Source organism: Bufo gargarizans, unplaced genomic scaffold, assembly GCF_014858855.1.
Source record: "Bufo gargarizans isolate SCDJY-AF-19 unplaced genomic scaffold, ASM1485885v1 fragScaff_scaffold_96_pilon:::fragment_2:::debris, whole genome shotgun sequence".
NCBI classification, from domain to species: Eukaryota; Metazoa; Chordata; class Amphibia; order Anura; family Bufonidae; genus Bufo; species Bufo gargarizans.
In genome coordinates, this window is record NW_025334192.1 from 148,149 (window position 1) to 169,168 (window position 21,020).

At 44.8% G+C, this 21,020-nt stretch overlaps 1 protein-coding gene across 1 annotated transcript; it reads right to left on the minus strand.

Moving 5' to 3' along the window:
* Nucleotides 1–240: 240 nt before the first annotated feature.
* On the minus strand, nucleotides 241–20,282 carry LOC122922862 (zonadhesin-like). Its single transcript, XM_044273617.1, has 4 exons — nucleotides 20,275–20,282; nucleotides 14,871–14,933; nucleotides 14,179–14,217; nucleotides 241–689 (listed from the first exon to the last, which is right to left on the minus strand). The coding sequence occupies exons 2-4, from the start codon at nucleotides 14,905–14,907 to the stop codon at nucleotides 307–309; spliced, it is 459 nt and encodes a 152-aa protein (XP_044129552.1). The 5' UTR covers nucleotides 14,908–14,933; nucleotides 20,275–20,282; the 3' UTR covers nucleotides 241–306.
* Nucleotides 20,283–21,020: the final 738 nt, after the last annotated feature.

The window sequence follows — 21,020 nt, forward strand, 5'->3', positions numbered from 1 at the left end:
TGTATTTTCAGCACTACCAGAAAATTAAAGGAGAAAAGTATGTATCGCCACCTGTTCACAGCGCCAACTATGTCTGTCAGCAGTTTAGTGCCAAGAAAACTGAAGTCAGAAAGACATTATTGTGGATGAGGCAGATCACAATCAGATCAGGAGATCATTTTCATAACAGTCTAGACGGACTATGATCTAATTGGTCAGTGAGTGGTCGGAGATCCTGATCGCTTAATGAATCAATGAAAGTAGATAAAAACAATGTCTGCAATCACTTTATTTTCATCAGACACATCTCCATATGATTAGACGAGGTCACTTTACATTTTGAGACTTCCTAATAAGACACACTGTGGATGGTGTAATTGTTGGATCCACTTTGGGGAGATCCTGAGGAAGGACACATCTGTTGCTGTCAGGCAGGCACACGTAGTTGGGTTTACAGAGGCAGCCTTCAATACAACCTATTATGCAAAATGCACCTTTAGGGCAGGGATTTGTACATGTGGTATATGTTGCGTTCCTGCAGAGTCCACACTTCGACGCTTTCACACATTCACCACGGCCATTATCTACAGTGCCACTTTTGCAGACACATCCTGGAACACATTTTTTAGGAACATTACATGTAGGCTTCAGGTTATCACAGGTTGGTCGACACAACCCACAACCAGGTTCTTTGCCATATGGACAGCCGACTGCAAAAGAAGAAGAATTATTAACAAGATAAAAGATTGTCCTGGATTATAAAAACATGGCGGCTTTCTTACAAAAACAGTGGCACACCTTTCCAGAGGACGTTTGTAGTATCAGCTCCATTCACAGCTTAGAAGCTGAGTTGTAATACCAGACACAATGTGTGGACAGGAGAGGCATTGTTTCTGAAAGCAGCCAGAGTCTTGTATGTTTGGTGAGACCCTTGTCCACCACCGAGGCTCAGTGGTCACTTGGGGTCACATCACTGCTGAGGTCAGCCGATGGAAGACCACTTCTGGCCCACAGGAGACCAGAAGGAGCAGAGACTGGAGCCTCATCGCTTGAACAGAAAGCCTTTGAATAATTGTCTCTTTTTCTCTCATTTACACACTCCAGCAGATTGAATAAATTTTAGGCTGGGAAAACTAAAATAAAACCCTCACAAAATAAATGCAACCGAATAGGCGCTCCTCATAGGGAGATATAGTATCCCCTGACATCTGTCAGAAGCTTTGTACCTATGACACTTGGCTCACCTGTTACATGTGCACTTGGCAGCTGAAGGCTTCTGTGTTGGTCCCATGTTCATAAGTTCCGGCATTGCTGAGAAAAATGAAGTTTTAATATATGCAAATGAGCCTCTAGGAGCAACGGGGGCGTCATCATTACACTTAGAATCTCTGCTCTCTTTGCAACTGACTTTGAATGACAAACTGTAGACTGCTTGGCCCTGTCAATGAAAGTGCAGAGGGCACAGCAGTTGCAGAGAGAGCAGAGCCTCTAGGTGTAATGGCGCCTCATTTGTATATATAAAAACTTCATTTCTCTCAGCAATGCGGGCACATAGGAACATGGGACCAACACAGAGGCCTTCAGCTGCCAAGTGCACATGTAACAGGTCAGCCAGTGTCATAGGTACAAAACTGCTGACAGATGTCCTTTAACTAGGCTGTAAAAGATCAATCATTGCTCTTTGGTTACTTTCATTGTAACTCGGTGTAGTATAATGTAGTTGAACATTATACTCGGTCCCCTTTACTGCATCTTTTGTTTTATGAGGGCGAGGATTTAATAGATTTTTGGTATGGTACAATGTCACCAATAAAAGTAAGTCTCATTGGGAATGAATTTGAAGGAACACTACAGAATTTGCCTAGTGCAGGGTCTGAGGACCTTATGGGAAGACCATGACACAGAGACTTCTTTGAATCCATGTAACTAAGCATAACTCAGCAAATCAGTTTTGCCTGGAGTGTCTCTTAAAGAAAAAAAAAAAAATAGTCCTTAAACTGGAATTTCATTGTCCCATTTCGTGATAGAAGCTGCATCCAAATGTTTTCTACCCTGGTCAGATGTCCTATTGTTCCTAAATTGCCTACCTTCCCGATCTTGTCAGTGGGTGATGGGAAGAAACAACAATTCTGAGCCCATTTTATGGCCGGAGCAGCAGCCGCTCACATTGACTAATGGACTGTTACCCGGTAACTAGAGACTCCATATGGAGAAAGCAAAATCTAATGCTTATATAGAAACGGTTATGATTAGGGATGAGCGAACTCGAACTGTATAGTTCGGGTTCGTACCGAATTTTGGGGTGTCCGTGACACGGACCCGAACCCGGACATTTTCGTAAAAGTCCGGGTTCGGGTTCGGTGTTCGTCGCTTTCTTCGCGCTTTTGTGACGCTTTCTTGGCGCTTTTTGAAAGGCTGCAAAGCAGCCAATCAACAAGCGTCATACTACTTGCCCCAAGAGGCCATCACAGCCATGCCTACTATTGGCATGGCTGTGATTGGCCAGAGCACCATGTGACCCAGCCTCTATTTTAGCTGGAGTCACATAGCGCCGCCCGTCACTCTGCTCTGATTAGCGTAGGGAGAGGTTGCGGCTGCGACAGTAGGGCGAGATTAGGCAGATTAACTCCTCCAAAGGACTTGATTAACTGATCGATCTGCAGCTGTGGATCATTGAGCTGCTGATCCTCAATTGCTCACTGTTTTTAGGCTGCCCAGACCGTTTGTCAGTCACATTTTTCTGGGGTGATCGGCGGCCATTTTGTGTCTTGTGGTGCGCCAGCACAAGCTGCGACCAAGTGCATTTAACCCTCAATGGTGTGGTTGTTTTTTGGCTAAAGCCTACATCAGGGTGAAGCTGTCACACCAAGTGCATTTAACCAGCAATAGTCTGTTCATTTTTTGGCCATATACAAAATCAGGGGCAAGCTGCGCCTGTCACCAAGTGCATTTAACCCTCAATGGTGTGGTTGTTTTTTGGCTAAAGCCTACATCAGGGTGAAGCTGTCACACCAAGTGCATTTAACCAGCAATAGTCTGTTCATTTTTTGGCCATATACTAAATCAGGGGCAAGCTGCGCCTGTCACCAAGTGCATTTAACCCTCAATGGTGTGGTTGTTTTTGGCTAAAGCCTACATCAGGGTGAAGCTGTCACACCAAGTGCATTTAACCAGCAATAGTCTGTTTATTTTTTGGCCATATCCCAGTCTAATTCTGTCACTAAATCCATACCGGTCACCCAGCGCCTAAATACTAGGCCTCAAATTTATATCCCGCTAAATCTGTCCCTAGTGCTGTAGCTGGGCGAGTTATTTAGTGTCCGTTCAAGCACATTTCTTGTTCTGGGTTGAAATACAATTCCCAATTTAGCAATTTCATAATTTAGTGGTTTCTGCTATATCAGAGCTATTTGAAATCTATCCCTAAAAGGGTATATAATATTCAAGGTGCACATTGGGTCATTCAGAATAACTTCACACACACCCGCTACTGTGTATTTCCAAGTCTAATTCTGGCACTAAACCCATACCTGTCACCCAGCGCCTAAATACTAGGCCTCAAATTTATATCCCGCTAAATCTGTCCTTAGTGCTGTAGCTGGGCGAGTTATTTAGTGTCCGTTCAAGCACATTTCTTGTTCTGGGTTGAAATACAATTCCCAATTTAGCAATTTCATAATTTAGTGGTTTCTGCTATATCAGAGCTATTTGAAATCTATCCCTAAAAGGGTATATAATATTCAAGGTGCACATTGGGTCATTCAGAATAACTTCACACACACCCGCTACTGTGTATTTCCAAGTCTAATTCTGGCACTAAACCCATACCTGTCACCCAGCGCCTAAATACTAGGCCTCAAATTTATATCCCGCTAAATCTGTCCTTAGTGCTGTAGCTGGGCGAGTTATTTAGTGTCCGTTCAAGCACATTTCTTGTTCTGGGTTGAAATACAATTCCCAATTTAGCAATTTCATAATTTAGTGGTTTCTGCTATATCAGAGCTATTTGAAATCTATCCCTAAAAGGGTATATAATATTCAAGGTGCACATTGGGTCATTCAGAATAACTTCACACACACCCGCTACTGTGTATTTCCAAGTCTAATTCTGGCACTAAACCCATACCTGTCACCCAGCGCCTAAATACTAGGCCTCAAATTTATATCCCGCTAAATCTGTCCTTAGTGCTGTAGCTGGGCGAGTTATTTAGTGTCCGTTCAAGCACATTTCTTGTTCTGGGTTGAAATACAATTCCCAATTTAGCAATTTCATAATTTAGTGGTTTCTGCTATATCAGAGCTATTTGAAATCTATCCCTAAAAGGGTATATAATATTCAAGGTGCACATTGGGTCATTCAGAATAACTTCACACACACCCGCTACTGTGTATTTCCAAGTCTAATTCTGGCACTAAACCCATACCTGTCACCCAGCGCCTAAATACTAGGCCTCAAATTTATATCCCGCTAAATCTGTCCCTAGTGCTGTAGCTGGGCGAGTTATTTAGTGTCCGTTCAAGCACATTTCTTGTTCTGGGTTGAAATACAATTCCCAATTTAGCAATTTCATAATTTAGTGGTTTCTGCTATATCAGAGCTATTTGAAATCTATCCCTAAAAGGGTATATAATATTCAAGGTGCACATTGGGTCATTCAGAATAACTTCACACACACCCGCTACTGTGTATTTCCAAGTCTAATTCTGGCACTAAACCCATACCTGTCACCCAGCGCCTAAATACTAGGCCTCAAATTTATATCCCGCTAAATCTGTCCTTAGTGCTGTAGCTGGGCGAGTTATTTAGTGTCCGTTCAAGCACATTTCTTGTTCTGGGTTGAAATACAATTCCCAATTTAGCAATTTCATAATTTAGTGGTTTCTGCTATATCAGAGCTATTTGAAATCTATCCCTAAAAGGGTATATAATATTCAAGGTGCACATTGGGTCATTCAGAATAACTTCACACACACCCGCTACTGTGTATTTCCAAGTCTAATTCTGGCACTAAACCCATACCTGTCACCCAGCGCCTAAATACTAGGCCTCAAATTTATATCCCGCTAAATCTGTCCTTAGTGCTGTAGCTGGGCGAGTTATTTAGTGTCCGTTCAAGCACATTTCTTGTTCTGGGTTGAAATACAATTCCCAATTTAGCAATTTCATAATTTAGTGGTTTCTGCTATATCAGAGCTATTTGAAATCTATCCCTAAAAGGGTATATAATATTCAAGGTGCACATTGGGTCATTCAGAATAACTTCACACACACCCGCTACTGTGTATTTCCAAGTCTAATTCTGGCACTAAACCCATACCTGTCACCCAGCGCCTAAATACTAGGCCTCAAATTTATATCCCGCTAAATCTGTCCCTAGTGCTGTAGCTGGGCGAGTTATTTAGTGTCCGTTCAAGCACATTTCTTGTTCTGGGTTGAAATACAATTCCCAATTTAGCAATTTCATAATTTAGTGGTTTCTGCTATATCAGAGCTATTTGAAATCTATCCCTAAAAGGGTATATAATATTCAAGGTGCACATTGGGTCATTCAGAATAACTTCACACACACCCGCTACTGTGTATTTCCAAGTCTAATTCTGGCACTAAACCCATACCTGTCACCCAGCGCCTAAATACTAGGCCTCAAATTTATATCCCGCTAAATCTGTCCTTAGTGCTGTAGCTGGGCGAGTTATTTAGTGTCCGTTCAAGCACATTTCTTGTTCTGGGTTGAAATACAATTCCCAATTTAGCAATTTCATAATTTAGTGGTTTCTGCTATATCAGAGCTATTTGAAATCTATCCCTAAAAGGGTATATAATATTCAAGGTGCACATTGGGTCATTCAGAATAACTTCACACACACGCTACTGTGTATTTCCAAGTCTAATTCTGGCACTAAACCCATACCTGTCACCCAGCGCCTAAATACTAGGCCTCAAATTTATATCCCGCTAAATCTCTCGTTACCGCTGTCCTGTTGTGGCTGGGAAAGTTATTTAGTGTCCGTCAAAGCACATTTTTTGTTCTGGGTTGAAATACAATTCCCAATTTAGCAATTTCATAATTTAGTCGTTTCTGCTATATCAGAGCTATTTGAAATCTATCCCTAAAAGGGTAGATCATATTGAAGGTGCACATAGGGTCATTCAGAATAACTTCACACACACGCTTCTGTGCATTTCCAAGTCTAATTCTGTCACTAAATCCATACCGGTCACCCAGCGCCTAAATACTAGGCCTCAAATTTATATCCCGCTGAATTTGAATACAATACATTGGGCCAAATAATATATTTGTTGTTGTGGTGAACCATAACAATGAGAAAAACATCTAGTAAGGGACGCGGACGTGGACATGGTCGTGGTGGTGTTAGTGGACCCTCTGGTGCTGGGAGAGGACGTGGCCGTTCTGCCACATCCACACGTCCTAGTGTACCAACTACCTCAGGTCCCAGTAGCCGCCAGAATTTACAGCGATATATGGTGGGGCCCAATGCCGTTCTAAGGATGGTAAGGCCTGAGCAGGTACAGGCATTAGTCAATTGGGTGGCCGACAGTGGATCCAGCACGTTCACATTATCTCCCACCCAGTCTTCTGCAGAAAGCGCACAGATGGCGCCTGAAAACCAACCCCATCAGTCTGTCACATCACCCCCATGCATACCAGGGAAACTGTCTCAGCCTCAAGTTATGCAGCAGTCTCTTATGCTGTTTGAAGACTCCGCTGGCAGGGTTTCCCAAGGGCATCCACCTAGCCCTTCCCCAGCGGTGAAAGACATAGAATGCACTGACGCACAACCACTTATGTTTCCTGATGATGAGGACATGGGAATACCACCTCAGCATGTCTCTGATGATGACGAAACACAGGTGCCAACTGCTGCGTCTTTCTGCAGTGTGCAGACTGAACAGGAGGTCAGGGATCAAGACTGGGTGGAAGACGATGCAGGGGACGATGAGGTCCTAGACCCCACATGGAATGAAGGTCGTGCCACTGACTTTCACAGTTCGGAGGAAGAGGCAGTGGTGAGACCGAGCCAACAGCGTAGCAAAAGAGGGAGCAGTGGGCAAAAGCAGAACACCCGCCGCCAAGAGACTCCGCCTGCTACTGACCGCCGCCATCTGGGACCGAGCACCCCAAAGGCAGCTTCAAGGAGTTCCCTGGCATGGCACTTCTTCAAACAATGTGCTGACGACAAGACCCGAGTGGTTTGCACGCTGTGCCATCAGAGCCTGAAGCGAGGCATTAACGTTCTGAACCTGAGCACAACCTGCATGACCAGGCACCTGCATGCAAAGCATGAACTGCAGTGGAGTAAACACCTTAAAACCAAGGAAGTCACTCAGGCTCCCCCTGCTACCTCTTCTGCTGCTGCCGCCTCGGCCTATTCTGCTGCTGCCGCCTCGGCCTCTTCCTCCGCCTCTGGAGGAACGTTGGCACCTGCCGCCCAGCAAACAGGGGATGTACCACCAACACCACCACCACCACCTCCGTCACCAAGCGTCTCAACCATGTCACACGCCAGCGTTCAGCTCTCCATCTCACAAACATTTGATAGAAAGCGTAAATTCCCACCTAGCCACCCTCGATCCCTGGCCCTGAATGCCAGCATTTCTAAACTACTGGCCTATGAAATGCTGTCATTTAGGCTGGTGGACACAGACAGCTTCAAACAGCTCATGTCGCTTGCTGTCCCACAGTATGTTGTTCCCAGCCGGCACTACTTCTCCAAGAGAGCCGTGCCTTCCCTGCACAACCAAGTATCCGATAAAATCAAGTGTGCACTGCGCAACGCCATCTGTGGCAAGGTCCACCTAACCACAGATACGTGGACCAGTAAGCACGGCCAGGGACGCTATATCTCCCTAACTGCACACTGGGTAAATGTAGTGGCAGCTGGGCCCCAGGCGGAGAGCTGTTTGGCGCACGTCCTTCCGCCGCCAAGGATCGCAGGGCAACATTCTTTGCCTCCTGTTGCCACCTCCTCCTTCTCGGCTTCCTCCTCCTCTTCTTCCACCTGCTCATCCAGTCAGCCACACACCTTCACCACCAACTTCAGCACAGCCCGAGGTAAACGTCAGCAGGCCATTCTGAAACTCATATGTTTGGGGGACAGGCCCCACACCGCACAGGAGTTGTGGCGGGGTATAGAACAACAGACCGACGAGTGGTTGCTGCCGGTGAGCCTCAAGCCCGGCCTGGTGGTGTGTGATAATGGGCGAAATCTCGTTGCAGCTCTGGGACTAGCCAATTTGACGCACATCCCTTGCTTGGCGCATGTGCTGAATTTGGTGGTGCAGAAGTTCATTCACAACTACCCCGACATGTCAGAGCTGCTGCATAAAGTGCGGGCCGTCTGTTCGCGCTTCCGGCGTTCACATCCTGCTGCTGCTCGCCTGTCTGCGCTACAGCGTAACTTCGGCCTTCCCGCTCACCGCCTCATATGCGACGTGCCCACCAGGTGGAACTCCACCTTGCACATGCTGGACAGACTGTGCGAGCAGCAGCAGGCCATAGTGGAGTTTCAGCTGCAGCACGCACGGGTCAGTCGCACTACAGAACAGCACCACTTCACCACCAATGACTGGGCCTCCATGCGAGACCTGTGTGCCCTGTTGCGCTGTTTCGAGTACTCCACCAACATGGCCAGTGGCGATGACACCGTTATCAGCGTTACAATACCACTTCTATGTCTCCTTGAGAAAACACTTAGGGCGATGATGGAAGAGGAGGTGGCCCAGGAGGAGGAGGAGGAGGAGGAGGAAGAGGGGTCATTTTTAGCACTTTCAGGCCAGTCTCTTCGAAGTGACTCAGAGGGAGGTTTTTGGCAACAGCAGAGGCCAGGTACAAATGTGGCCAGCCAGGGCCCACTACTGGAGGACGAGGAGGACGAGGATGAGGAGGAGGTGGAGGAGGATGAGGATGAAGCATGGTCACAGCGGGGTGGCACCCAACGCAGCTCGGGTCCATCACTGGTGCGTGGCTGGGGGGAAAGGCAGGACGATGACGATACGCCTCCCACAGAGGACAGCTTGTCCTTATCCCTGGGCAGCCTGGCACACATGAGCGACTACATGCTGCAGTGCCTGCGCAACGACAGCAGAGTTGCCCACATTTTAACCTGTGCGGACTACTGGGTTGCCACCCTGCTGGATCCACGCTACAAAGACAATGTGCCCACCTTACTTCCTGCACTGGAGCGTGATAGGAAGATGCGCGAGTACAAGCGCACGTTGGTAGACGCGCTACTGAGAGCATTCCCAAATGTCACAGGGGAACAAGTGGAAGCCCAAGGCCAAGGCAGAGGAGGAGCAAGAGGTCGCCAAGGCAGCTGTGTCACGGCCAGCTCCTCTGAGGGCAGGGTTAGCATGGCAGAGATGTGGAAAACTTTTGTCAACACGCCACAGCTAACTGCACCACCACCTGATACGCAACGTGTTAGCAGGAGGCAACATTTCACTAACATGGTGGAACAGTACGTGTGCACACCCCTCCACGTACTGACTGATGGTTCGGCCCCATTCAACTTCTGGGTCTCTAAATTGTCCACGTGGCCAGAGCTAGCCTTTTATGCCTTGGAGGTGCTGGCCTGCCCGGCAGCCAGCGTTTTGTCTGAACGTGTATTCAGCACGGCAGGTGGCGTCATTACAGACAAACGCAGCCGCCTGTCTACAGCCAATGTGGACAAGCTGACGTTCATAAAAATGAACCAGGCATGGATCCCACAGGACCTGTCCGTCCCTTGTCCAGATTAGACATTAACTACCTCCCCATAACCATATATTATTGGACTCCAGGGCACTTCCTCATTCAATCCTATTTTTATTTTCATTTTACCATTATATTGCGAGGCTACCCAAAGTTGAATGAACCTCTCCTCTGCCTGTGTGCTAGGCCTAAATATATGCCAATGGACTGTTGCAGTGGTGGCTGACATGAAGCCTGATTCTCTGCTATGACATGCAGACTAATTCTCTGCTGACATGAAGCCAGATTGTCTGTTACGGGACCTCTCTCCTCTGCCTGGGTGCTGGGCCTAAATTTATGACAATGGACTGTTGCAGTGGTGGCTGACGTGAAGCCTGATTCTCTGCTATGACATGCAGACTGATTCTCTGCTGACATGAAGCCAGATTGTCTGTTACGGGACCTCTCTGCTCTGCCTGTGTGCTAGGCCTAAATATATGCCAATGGACTGTTGCAGTGGTGGGTGACGTGAAGCCTCATTCTCTGCTATGACATGCAGACTGATTCTCTGCTGACATGAAGCCAGATTGTCTGTTACGGGACCTCTCTCCTCTGCCTGTGTGCTAGGCCTAAATATATGCCAATGGACTGTTGCAGTGGTGGGTGACGTGAAGCCTCATTCTCTGCTATGACATGCAGACTGATTCTCTGCTGTCATGAAGCCAGATTGTCTGTTACGGGACCTCTCTGCTCTGCCTGTGTGCTAGGCCTAAATATATGCCAATGGACTGTTGCAGTGGTGGGTGACGTGAAGCCTCATTCTCTGCTATGACATGCAGACTGATTCTCTGCTGACATGAAGCCAGATTGTCTGTTACGGGACCTCTCTGCTCTGCCTGTGTGCTAGGCCTAAATATATGCCAATGGACTGTTGCAGTGGTGGGTGACGTGAAGCCTCATTCTCTGCTATGACATGCAGACTGATTCTCTGCTGTCATGAAGCCAGATTGTCTGTTACGGGACCTCTCTGCTCTGCCTGTGTGCTAGGCCTAAATATATGCCAATGGACTGTTGCAGTGGTGGGTGACGTGAAGCCTCATTCTCTGCTATGACATGCAGACTAATTCTCTGCTGACATGAAGACAGATTCTCTGTTACGGGACCTCTCTCCTCTGCCTGTGTGTGTGCTGGGCCTAAATATATGCCAATGGACTGTTGCAGTGGTGGCTGACGTGAAGCCTCATTCTCTGCTATGACATGCAGACTGATTCTCTGCTGACATGAAGCCAGATTCTCTGTTACGGGACCTCTCTCCTCTGCCTGTGTGTGTGCTGGGCCTAAATATATGCCAATGGACTGTTGCAGTGGTGGCTGACGTGAAGCCTCATTCTCTGCTATGACATGCAGACTGATTCTCTGCTGACATGAAGCCAGATTCTCTGTTACGGGACCTCTCTCCTCTGCCTGTGTGTGTGCTGGGCCTAAATATATGCCAATGGACTGTTGCAGTGGTGGCTGACGTGAAGCCTCATTCTCTGCTATGACATGCAGACTGATTCTCTGCTGACATGAAGCCAGATTCTCTGTTACGGGACCTCTCTCCTCTGCCTGTGTGTGTGCTGGGCCTAAATATATGCCAATGGACTGTTGCAGTGGTGGCTGACGTGAAGCCTCATTCTCTGCTATGACATGCAGACTGATTCTCTGCTGACATGAAGCCAGATTCTCTGTTACGGGACCTCTCTCCTCTGCCTGTGTGTGTGCTGGGCCTAAATATATGCCAATGGACTGTTGCAGTGGTGGCTGACGTGAAGCCTCATTCTCTGCTATGACATGCAGACTGATTCTCTGCTGACATGAAGCCAGATTCTCTGTTACGGGACCTCTCTCCTCTGCCTGTGTGTGTGCTGGGCCTAAATATATGCCAATGGACTGTTGCAGTGGTGGCTGACGTGAAGCCTCATTCTCTGCTATGACATGCAGACTGATTCTCTGCTGACATGAAGCCAGATTCTCTGTTACGGGACCTCTCTCCTCTGCCTGTGTGTGTGCTGGGCCTAAATATATGCCAATGGACTGTTGCAGTGGTGGCTGACGTGAAGCCTCATTCTCTGCTATGACATGCAGACTAATTCTCTGCTGACATGAAGACAGATTCTCTGTTACGGGACCTCCCTCCTCTGCCTGGGTGCTGGGCCTAAATATATGCCAATGGACTGTTGCAGTGGTGGCTGACGTGAAGCCTCATTCTCTGCTATGACATGCAGACTGATTCTCTGCTGACATGAAGACAGATTCTCTGTTACGGGACCTCTCTCCTCTGCCTGTGTGTGTGCTGGGCCTAAATATATGCCAATGGACTGTTGCAGTGGTGGGTGACGTGAAGCCTCATTCTCTGCTATGACATGCAGACTGATTCTCTGCTGACATGAAGACAGATTCTCTGTTACGGGACCTCTCTCCTCTGCCTGTGTGTGTGCTGGGCCTAAATATATGCCAATGGACTCTTACAGTGGTGGCTGACGTGAAGCCTGATTCTCTGCTATGATATGAAGACTGATTCTCTGCTGACATGAAGCCAGATTGTCTGTTACGGGACCTCCCTCCTCTGCCTGGGTGCTGGGCCTAAATATATGCCAATGGACTGTTGCAGTGGTGGCTGACGTGAAGCCTCATTCTCTGCTATGACATGCAGACTGATTCTCTGCTGACATGAAGCCAGATTGTCTGTTACGGGACCTCTCTCCTCTGCCTGGGTGCTGGGTAGTGTTGAGCGCGAATATTCGAAAAGCAAATTTTTTTCGCGAATATCGCAACTTCGCGATTTCGCGAATATTTCGAATATAGTGCTATATATTCGTAAAAACGAATATTCGTTTTTTGTTTTTTCCCCCCCCCCCACAAAATTACAGTACACATATAATTGATTGTTTCCCAAAGGTCCAACAGCTCAGATCTTACTCACATTGCCTAGAAAGTGATTGAGGCGCGAATCTTCGTAAGGCGATTTTATTAGCGCACATGCGAATATCGGCACGTCCCAGAACAGAGGCAAAGGGCTTTGCATTCATACATTAGTGAATTGAGTTGCGAATCTTCGTAAGGCGATTTTATTAGCGCACATGCGAATATCTACACTTGTCCCAGAACAGAGGCAAAGGGCTTTGCATTCATACATTAGTGATTGAATTGAGCTGCGAATCTTCGTAAGGCGATTTTATTAACGCAAATGCAAATATCTACACTTGTCCCCAGAACAGAGAGGCAAAGGCCTGTGCATTCATATAGTATAGCACCATATTCGCGAATACGTAGAACTTCGTAAAATTCGATTTACGAATATTCGTATTTTTTATTTTACTTTCCACCTTACAGATTACATTGATCTGTACTCTGTCAACTACTGTCATCACCCCCCACTGTATCTCGATTGATTCCCAAAAGTCTCACATTCCCTAGAAAGTGATTGAGGTGCGAATCTTCGTAAGGCGATTTTATTAGCGCACATGCGAATATCTACACTTGTCCCAGAACAGAGGCAAAGGGCATTGCATTCATACATTAGTGATTGAATTGAGTTGCGAATCTTCGTAAGGCGATTTCATTAGCGCACATGTGAATTTTGCATAGCATATGTATTATGCGATGCGAAAATTCGAATTATCGCATATGCGAAATAATAACGAATTTGAATAATCGCGAATATTTTACGAATATTCTTTCGAATATTCACAAAATTTCGCGAATTCGAATATGGGACATGCCGCTCAACACTAGTGCTGGGCCTAAATTTATGACAATGGACTGTTGCAGTGGTGGGTGACGTGAAGCCTGATTCTCTGCTATGACATGCAGACTGATTCTCTGCTGACATGAAGCCAGATTGTCTGTTACGGGACCTCTCTCCTCTGCCTGGGTGCTGGGCCTAAATATATGCCAATGGACTGTTGCAGTGGTGGCTGACGTGAAGCCTCATTCTCTGCTATGACATGCAGACTAATTCTCTGCTGACATGAAGACAGATTCTCTGTTACGGGACCTCTCTCCTCTGCCTGGGTGCCGGGGCCTAAATATCTGAGAATGGACTGTTCCAGTGGTGGGTGACGGGAAGCCAGATTCTCTGCTATGGAACCTCTCTCCAATTGATTTTGGTTAATTTTTATTTATTTAATTTTTATTTTAATTCATTTCCCTATCCACATTTGTTTGCAGGGGATTTACCTACATGTTGCTGCCTTTTGCAGCCCTCTAGCTCTTTCCTGGGCTGTTTTACAGCCTTTTTAGTGCCGAAAAGTTCGGGTCCCCATTGACTTCAATGGGGTTCGGGTTCGGGACGAAGTTCGGATCGGGTTCGGATCCCGAACCCGAACATTTCCGGGATGTTCGGCCGAACTTCTCGAACCCGAACATCCAGGTGTTCGCTCAACTCTAGTTATGATATAATGTAAACTATCACATAGAACAAAACTGTATACAATAAATACGTCTTTAGGGGTGTAATCCTTACTTTTGTCTGTTTGTACGGTTATGAGCCCGAGGAGCACACCTGCAAAACAGAAATCTCAAATTCATGGTCTATATAGTGTAGAGAAAATCCAAAGAATATACAATGTCAGGGGTTATAAAGAAACTGGTATATAGTTGTATCAGCAGTCCAACAAGATGACATGTATGAAAAGCACTACTGAGGTTGGGGCTACAATCAGGTCAGGTCATCAAAGAGGCCCTCACTAAATGTTAGCTAAGAATCCACCCAGGACCAGACATTGACTATACCATTGCCCATCAGGACTCAGAATTTGTATAATTTTTTTCTGTTATGGGAAGGTCTTTCTTACCCCCTATAGCACGTGGTACTGGCCTAAGTGGCATTCCTGTAGGTTGTTACAATGTGGTGAGATTCACAAATCTGACATGATTTTGTGGGTGCCACTTCTTAAAGACCGTTTGTTGGTTTTACGGCTATATATTCCTTGCTAACCCTAGCTAGGACTGAGGTAGTTCCATCAGGTTCAAAAACAGAGAAATATGGGAGTAATTACATCTAGCTGATTGGTATAATCTAATTTTGGTGATGATTTGTGCTCGAGATTGCGCTGAGTCTTCCTGCTCTGAAAGGGGAGAAAGAGCTTCTAGAGTCTGATTGAGAGCTTGATTTAGAGGTGAGAGACCTCGCTAACAATAAAATGTGCAACTCACCAAGGGTTATCAGCAGCAATGTGATTGTTTGTGCCATGTTACCTGGGAGGGCTAACCTTTTTCCTGTAAATGACAAATTAAACTGATTAAGTAGGAAAACTTTCAGAAGTAAGCAAATGTATTTATAGGATTCATACATTGTCTGTTCTTGAACTGAGTTGAGCCCCCACCACCACCTCCATCATCATTATGGCACATTGGGGAAATCAATTGACATTTCTGAACTATGACAACCTCTTCTCAGAATGAAGTCACCTCCACAATCAGCTGATCAGTGTGGGAGAAGCTTACTAAATCCCTGGTGATCAGCAGTTAGCTCTAGGAGAAGCCGATGGAAGACCACAGATGGGACATCCAGCCCCGCACGGTATATAGTATAACAAGTCCAGCACCTTACAGTATATAGTATAACACTGCAGCCCCACACAGTATATAGTATAACACCCCAGCCCCACATATTATATAGTATAACACCCCAGCCCCTCACAGTATATAGTATAACACCCAAGCCCCACACAGTATATAGTATACCTAGTTGAGGAAATAGCTAAAATGACATTGAAGGGGGAAGTTATCATTATGGGAGACTTTAATCTTCCAGATGTAAACTGGAAAACCAAAATAGCTAGTTCTGCCAGGAGTACAGATATTCTAAATTCCCTACTGGGATTGTCTCTAAAAGCAAGTAGTAGAGGAGCCAACCCGGAAGGAGGCCATTTTAGATTTAGTATTCACAAATGGGAATTTGGTATCTGATATTGCTGTAGGGGAAAGCTTGGGATCTAGTGATCACCAGTCAGTGTGGTTTACGATAAGTACAGTGACACCACACAAAAACAAAAGTTTTAGATTTTAGAAAAACTGACTTTTCTAAAATTAGATTAGTGGTATACGAGTCCCTATCAGACTGGAACAGTTTCATTGGAGTCCAGGAGAAATGGGACTACTTAAAAGTGGCACTATTGAAAGCAACAGAAAATTGCATTAGGCTTGTCAGTAAAAGCAAAAATAGGAAGAGACCACTGTGGTACTCAGCAGAAGTGGCCAAAATCATTAAAAACAAAAAGATAGCATTTAGGAATTATAAAAAATAAAAATAAAAACGAGGATGACAGACAAATTTATAAGATTAGGCAGAGAGAGGCCAAACAAGTTATAAGAGCTTCTGAAGCACAGGCAGAAGAGAAATTAGCTCAGTCAGGGAAAAAAGGAGATAAGACATTCTTCAGATACATAAATGAAAAAAGGAAACTAAAACAAGGAATTACCAAATTAAAAACAAAATAAGGAAGTGTGGGGATGTGCTCGTGGTAGGCTACGGTAGCGGCGACAGTATTGAGGCAATCACAGACAGTCTTTGTGATACACCGTGACTTTATTCACACCAAAGGCATAACAGGCAATGAGCAGACCACACAGGTGCATATCCACATAGTGCATAGAACAAAAGTCCTTCCATAGAAAATAAACAGCAGGTTTGAGTCACCTTGTTTTGGACAGACCACAGCAGTTCTGCAGGCTTTTAAGCTACCTGCCTTTGTCTCCCTCAGGCCAGAGCCCCTTCGGCTCGTAGCACCACAGGTCCCAGGGCTATCCTTCAATGTGTGCTGCACCCAGACTCTCCTTCAACGACACTGACTCTGTCTGTGAAAATCTCCAGCACAGCAAGACACACCCCACCCCCATCTTCAGCAGGCTGGGTTCTTTAAAAGGCCCAGCTCCACCAAAAACCTGGGCTGGCCGTAAGGAACAGGCACCCCCCCAGCTCTTTACCTGTTCCCAGTAAGAACCGGCCCGGACACGCTGCGCCAGCAGCATTCGCCACTGTAACCGCAATGATCCGGTTCTTACTCCACCGAGACCAGGACCTCTGGTGGCACGTATCGTCCGTCCATTATTATTCCGGGGACTCTTCTACAGAAGGTATATGGAAGAAGATAAAGAACTAGCTGACTGCCTCAAGAACACTTCTGTTCAGTTTTTACAAAGGAAAATTAAGGAAAAGGACCTCAGTTAGGAAAGAAGACTAATGAATCTTTTGATGCATGTGTCTCTACAGAGGAAGAGGTTCTAAGTCAACTGTCTAAAATTAATACAAATAAGTCACAGGGGCCTGATGGGATACACCCAAAGCTATTAAAAGAGCTCAGCGGTGAACTAGCAAAACCATTAACAGATTTATTTAACCAATCACTGGCAACAGGAGTCGTCCCAGAAGATTGGAAATTAGCAAATGTTGTGCCCATTCACAAGAAAGGTAGTAGGGAGGAATCGGGCAACTATAGGCCAGTAAGCCTGACATCAATAGTAGGGAAATTAATGGAAACCATACTTAAGGAGAGGATTGTGGACCATCTAAAATCCCATGGATTGAAAGATGAAAAACAGCATGGGTTTACTTCAGGGAGATCATTCAAACTAATCTTATAGATTTTTTTTATTGGGTGACTAAAATAATAGATGGAGGAGGTGCAGTAGACATCGCTTATCTAGACTTCAGTAAGGCTTTTGATACTGTCCCACATAGAAGGCTTATCAATAAAGTGCAGTCTTTGGGCTTGGACTCTCATATTGTTGAATGGATTAGGCAGTGGCTGAGGGACAGGCAACAGAGGGTTGTAGTCAATGGAGTATATTCAGACCAAGGTCTTGTTACCAGTGGGGTACCTCAGGGATCTGTTCTGGGACTCATATTGTTTAATATCTTTATCAGCGAAATTGCAGAAGGCCTCAATGGTAAGGTGTGTCTTTTTGCTGATGACACAAAGATTTGTAACAGGGTTGATGTTCCTAGAGGGATACACCAAATGGAAAACTAGAGGAATGGTCAAAAATCTGGCAACTAAACTTTAATGTTGATAAGTGCAAGATAATGCACCTGTGAAGTAAAAACCCAAGAGCAGAATAAAAAATCAGTGATACAGTCCTAACCTCAGTATCTGAGAAATGGGATTTAGGGATCATTATTTCAGAAGACTTAAAGGTAGGCAGACAATGTCATAGAGCAGCAGGAAATGCTAGCAGAATGCTTGGGTGTATAGGGAGAGGCATTACCAGTAGGAAGAGGGAGGTGCTCATGCCGCTCTACAGAGCACTAGTGAGACCTCATTTGAAGTATTGTGCTCAGTACTGAAGACCATATCTCCAGAAGGATATTGATACTTTGGAGAGAGTTCAGAGAAGAGCTACTAAACTGGTACATGGATTGCAGGATAAAACTTACCAGGAAAGATTAAAGGACATTAACATGTATAGCTTGGAAGAAAGACGAGACAGAGGGGATATGATAGAAACTGCTAAATGCATAAAGGGAATCAACAAGGTAAAAGAGGAGAGAATATTTAAAAGAAGAAAACTGCTACAAGAGGACCTAGTTTTAAATTAGAGGGGCAAAGGTTTAAAAGTAATATCAGGAAGTATTACTTTACTGAGATAGTAGTGGATGCATGGAATAGCCTTCCTGCAGAAGTGGTAGCTGCAAATACAGTGGAGGAGTTTAAGCATGCATGGGATAGGCATAAGGCCATCCTTTATATAAGATATGGCCAGGGGCTATCCTCACCGGAGAAAAAGAAAAAGCCCTTGCCCTGCACTATACACTGCAGGACAAGGGGAAACATTGGCACGTTAAATGCTCCGATGCTCCACTCATTTAGGCTGAATGAGGGTAGAAGGGGTTATGTCCGGGCTCAGATCTGAACATGAACAACCCTTTAAACTAGACTGTAGAAGATTCATTCTTGTTCCTTGGACACTTTCATCGACTCAGTATAGTACAATATGTTAGTATTATACACTGGTTGCCTTTAACCCATCTGTTGTTTTGTGAGGGAGAGTTAATGGTTTATTGGTATGTTACAATGTCACCACTAATAGAAAGTCTCATTGGGAATGATGGTTTCAATTTGAAGAAACAACAATTCTGAGCCCATTTTAAGGCCGGAGCAGCAGCTGTTACTTTGACTAATGGACTGTTACCCGGGGACTATAGATTTGATATAGAGAAAGTAAAATCGAATACTTATAGTAACAAATCCTTACCAGGTATTGATTGTGCTGTTACCAGAGCAAGGAGCACACCTGCAAAATGAAAATAAAAATGCTAAGTTCGTGTAAAGAAAAATTCAAACAACATATAGAACGCGAGGAGTTTCTAAGAAACCGGTACCTAGTGCTGTCAGCAGTCCAACAAGATGAAGGGTATGAGAGGGACTACTCAGGTAGGAAATGCAATGGGTTCTGGTCACCACAGGGGTCCTCGTTAAAAGTTAGCAAATTATCCATAATGCTATGTCCCTGCCTCACCTTCAATAAAAATTTGGAAGTATCTGTCTTCTAATGAGCAGACAGAAGAGATGAGACTACTGAATACTTTCATTGCCCAGCAAGGACCAGACGTTGACTGTACCACTGCCTGTAAGGATGCAAACATTTTACTAGAAATTTTGAGCGACTATGGTCTGTTACGGGAAGGTTTATATTTCTCTTACAGCAGATGGCAATGACTTAAGGGATGTCACTATATGTTCCTACAATGTATTGAGTTTCACCAATCAGACATGATTTTGTGGGTTCCACCTTTTGAGGACAATCCACTTGGTGGCACTGCTGTATTCCTTGCTGGTCCTAGCTAGTACTAAGGAAGATTCATCAGCTTCAGAAACATAGAGAGGTAAGGGTTTAGTTGTATGAAGCTGATTGGTATCATATAATTTAGCTTCCCCACTCCCCACTCAAGTTGCTTCCCCACTCCCAACACACACACCATGATGGCACATTTGAGTAAATCAGTTGGATATTTTCTAAGTATGACAACTTCATTTCAGATTGAAGTCACATCCACAATCTACTGATCGATGTGGGTGAAGCTTCTCTAATCTCTGGTGATCTGTAGGGGAAGCACAATGTGGCCGCTCAGTTTCCCTGCAGTGGCCACTTCAGGAGAAATGTGGAATTACATGTCAGCAATGCAAGTAAATATGCATCCATGTAACACATGGACATGCTGAGTCCCACATAACGAAGAAGACTCCATGTTATCCATATACCCCAACTGATTGGACAAACCTTACAATGAAACAAGAAAAGATAAGTCAGCTATCAGCTCTGGTTGGCTTTAAACTGCTTTCCAGTGGGTGATAAGATTTTAGGAAGGACTTTGCCTCCTCAGTTGAAAGGCAATAGAAGAAAATAGTGGATAAGAATCAGCAATGGGAGCCTGATCCTGCTTTCTACTGTAAGAGTTGGTAGAACCAATCTCTGGATCCTTCGTATTGAAGTGCATGTAGAGGTATGAACCAGCCCCAAAGTGAGGCCCCTCTGTGATGTTAGTACATACCTATCATATTGGTGAAATAATATATTATCTTTTCTTCCAGATAAGAGTAGAAGATTTGGTACATACCTGGATGATGCACTGTGTATTGTCTTCTGGTGATGCAGGGATACTACTGGTGTGCTATTATATATACATTGAGGGTATGGGTGTGTTCAGGATGTGTGATCTGTGACCTAGTTTTGACGTATAATGTGTCATTGATGTCATTATGTAATATTCAATTATTTTATCAGGAATACATGAACATTATGATCTTAAGAGCTTGTGCAACTTTATGTAAATAAGTAGTGTTAAGTGAAGCGAAGCGTCTGAAGCAGAATTCGGTCCAAAGTTTAGGAAAACTTTGATTTTAAATTAACCCCTTAACTACCCTGCCATTTTTCACCTTAACCCCTTAAGGACTCAGCCCTATTTCACCTTAAGGACTTGGCCATTTTTTGCAAATCTGACCAGTGTCACTTTAAGTGCTGATAACTTTAAAACGCTTTGACTTATCCAGGCCATTCTGAGATAGTTTTTTCGTCACATATTGTACTTCATGACACTGGTAAAATGAAGTAAAAAACAAATATTTTTTTGCACCAAAAAATACCTAATTTAACAAAAATCTGGAAAAATTTGCAAATTTCAAAGTTTCAGTTTCTCTACTTCTGTAATTCATAGTAATACCCCTAAAAATTGTGATGACTTTACATTCCCCATATGTCTACTTCATGTTTGAATTATTTTGGGAATGATATTTTATTTTTTGGGGATGTTACAAGGCTTAGAAGTTTAGAAGCAAATCTTGAAATTTTGCAGAAATTTACAAA

Bases quoted from the DNA above. Each gene is read 5' to 3' on its own strand.
- LOC122922862 (XM_044273617.1), bottom strand. From the start codon at position 14,907: ATGGCACAAACAATCACATTGCTGCTGATAACCCTTG. The intron at 14,218-14,870 runs GTGAGTTGCACA...TCTGTTTTGCAG, and splicing joins ATTGCTGCTGATAACCCTTG to GTGTGCTCCTCGGGCTCATA. The intron at 690-14,178 runs GTAAGGATTACA...CTTCTTTTGCAG, and splicing joins AACCGTACAAACAGACAAAA to TCGGCTGTCCATATGGCAAA.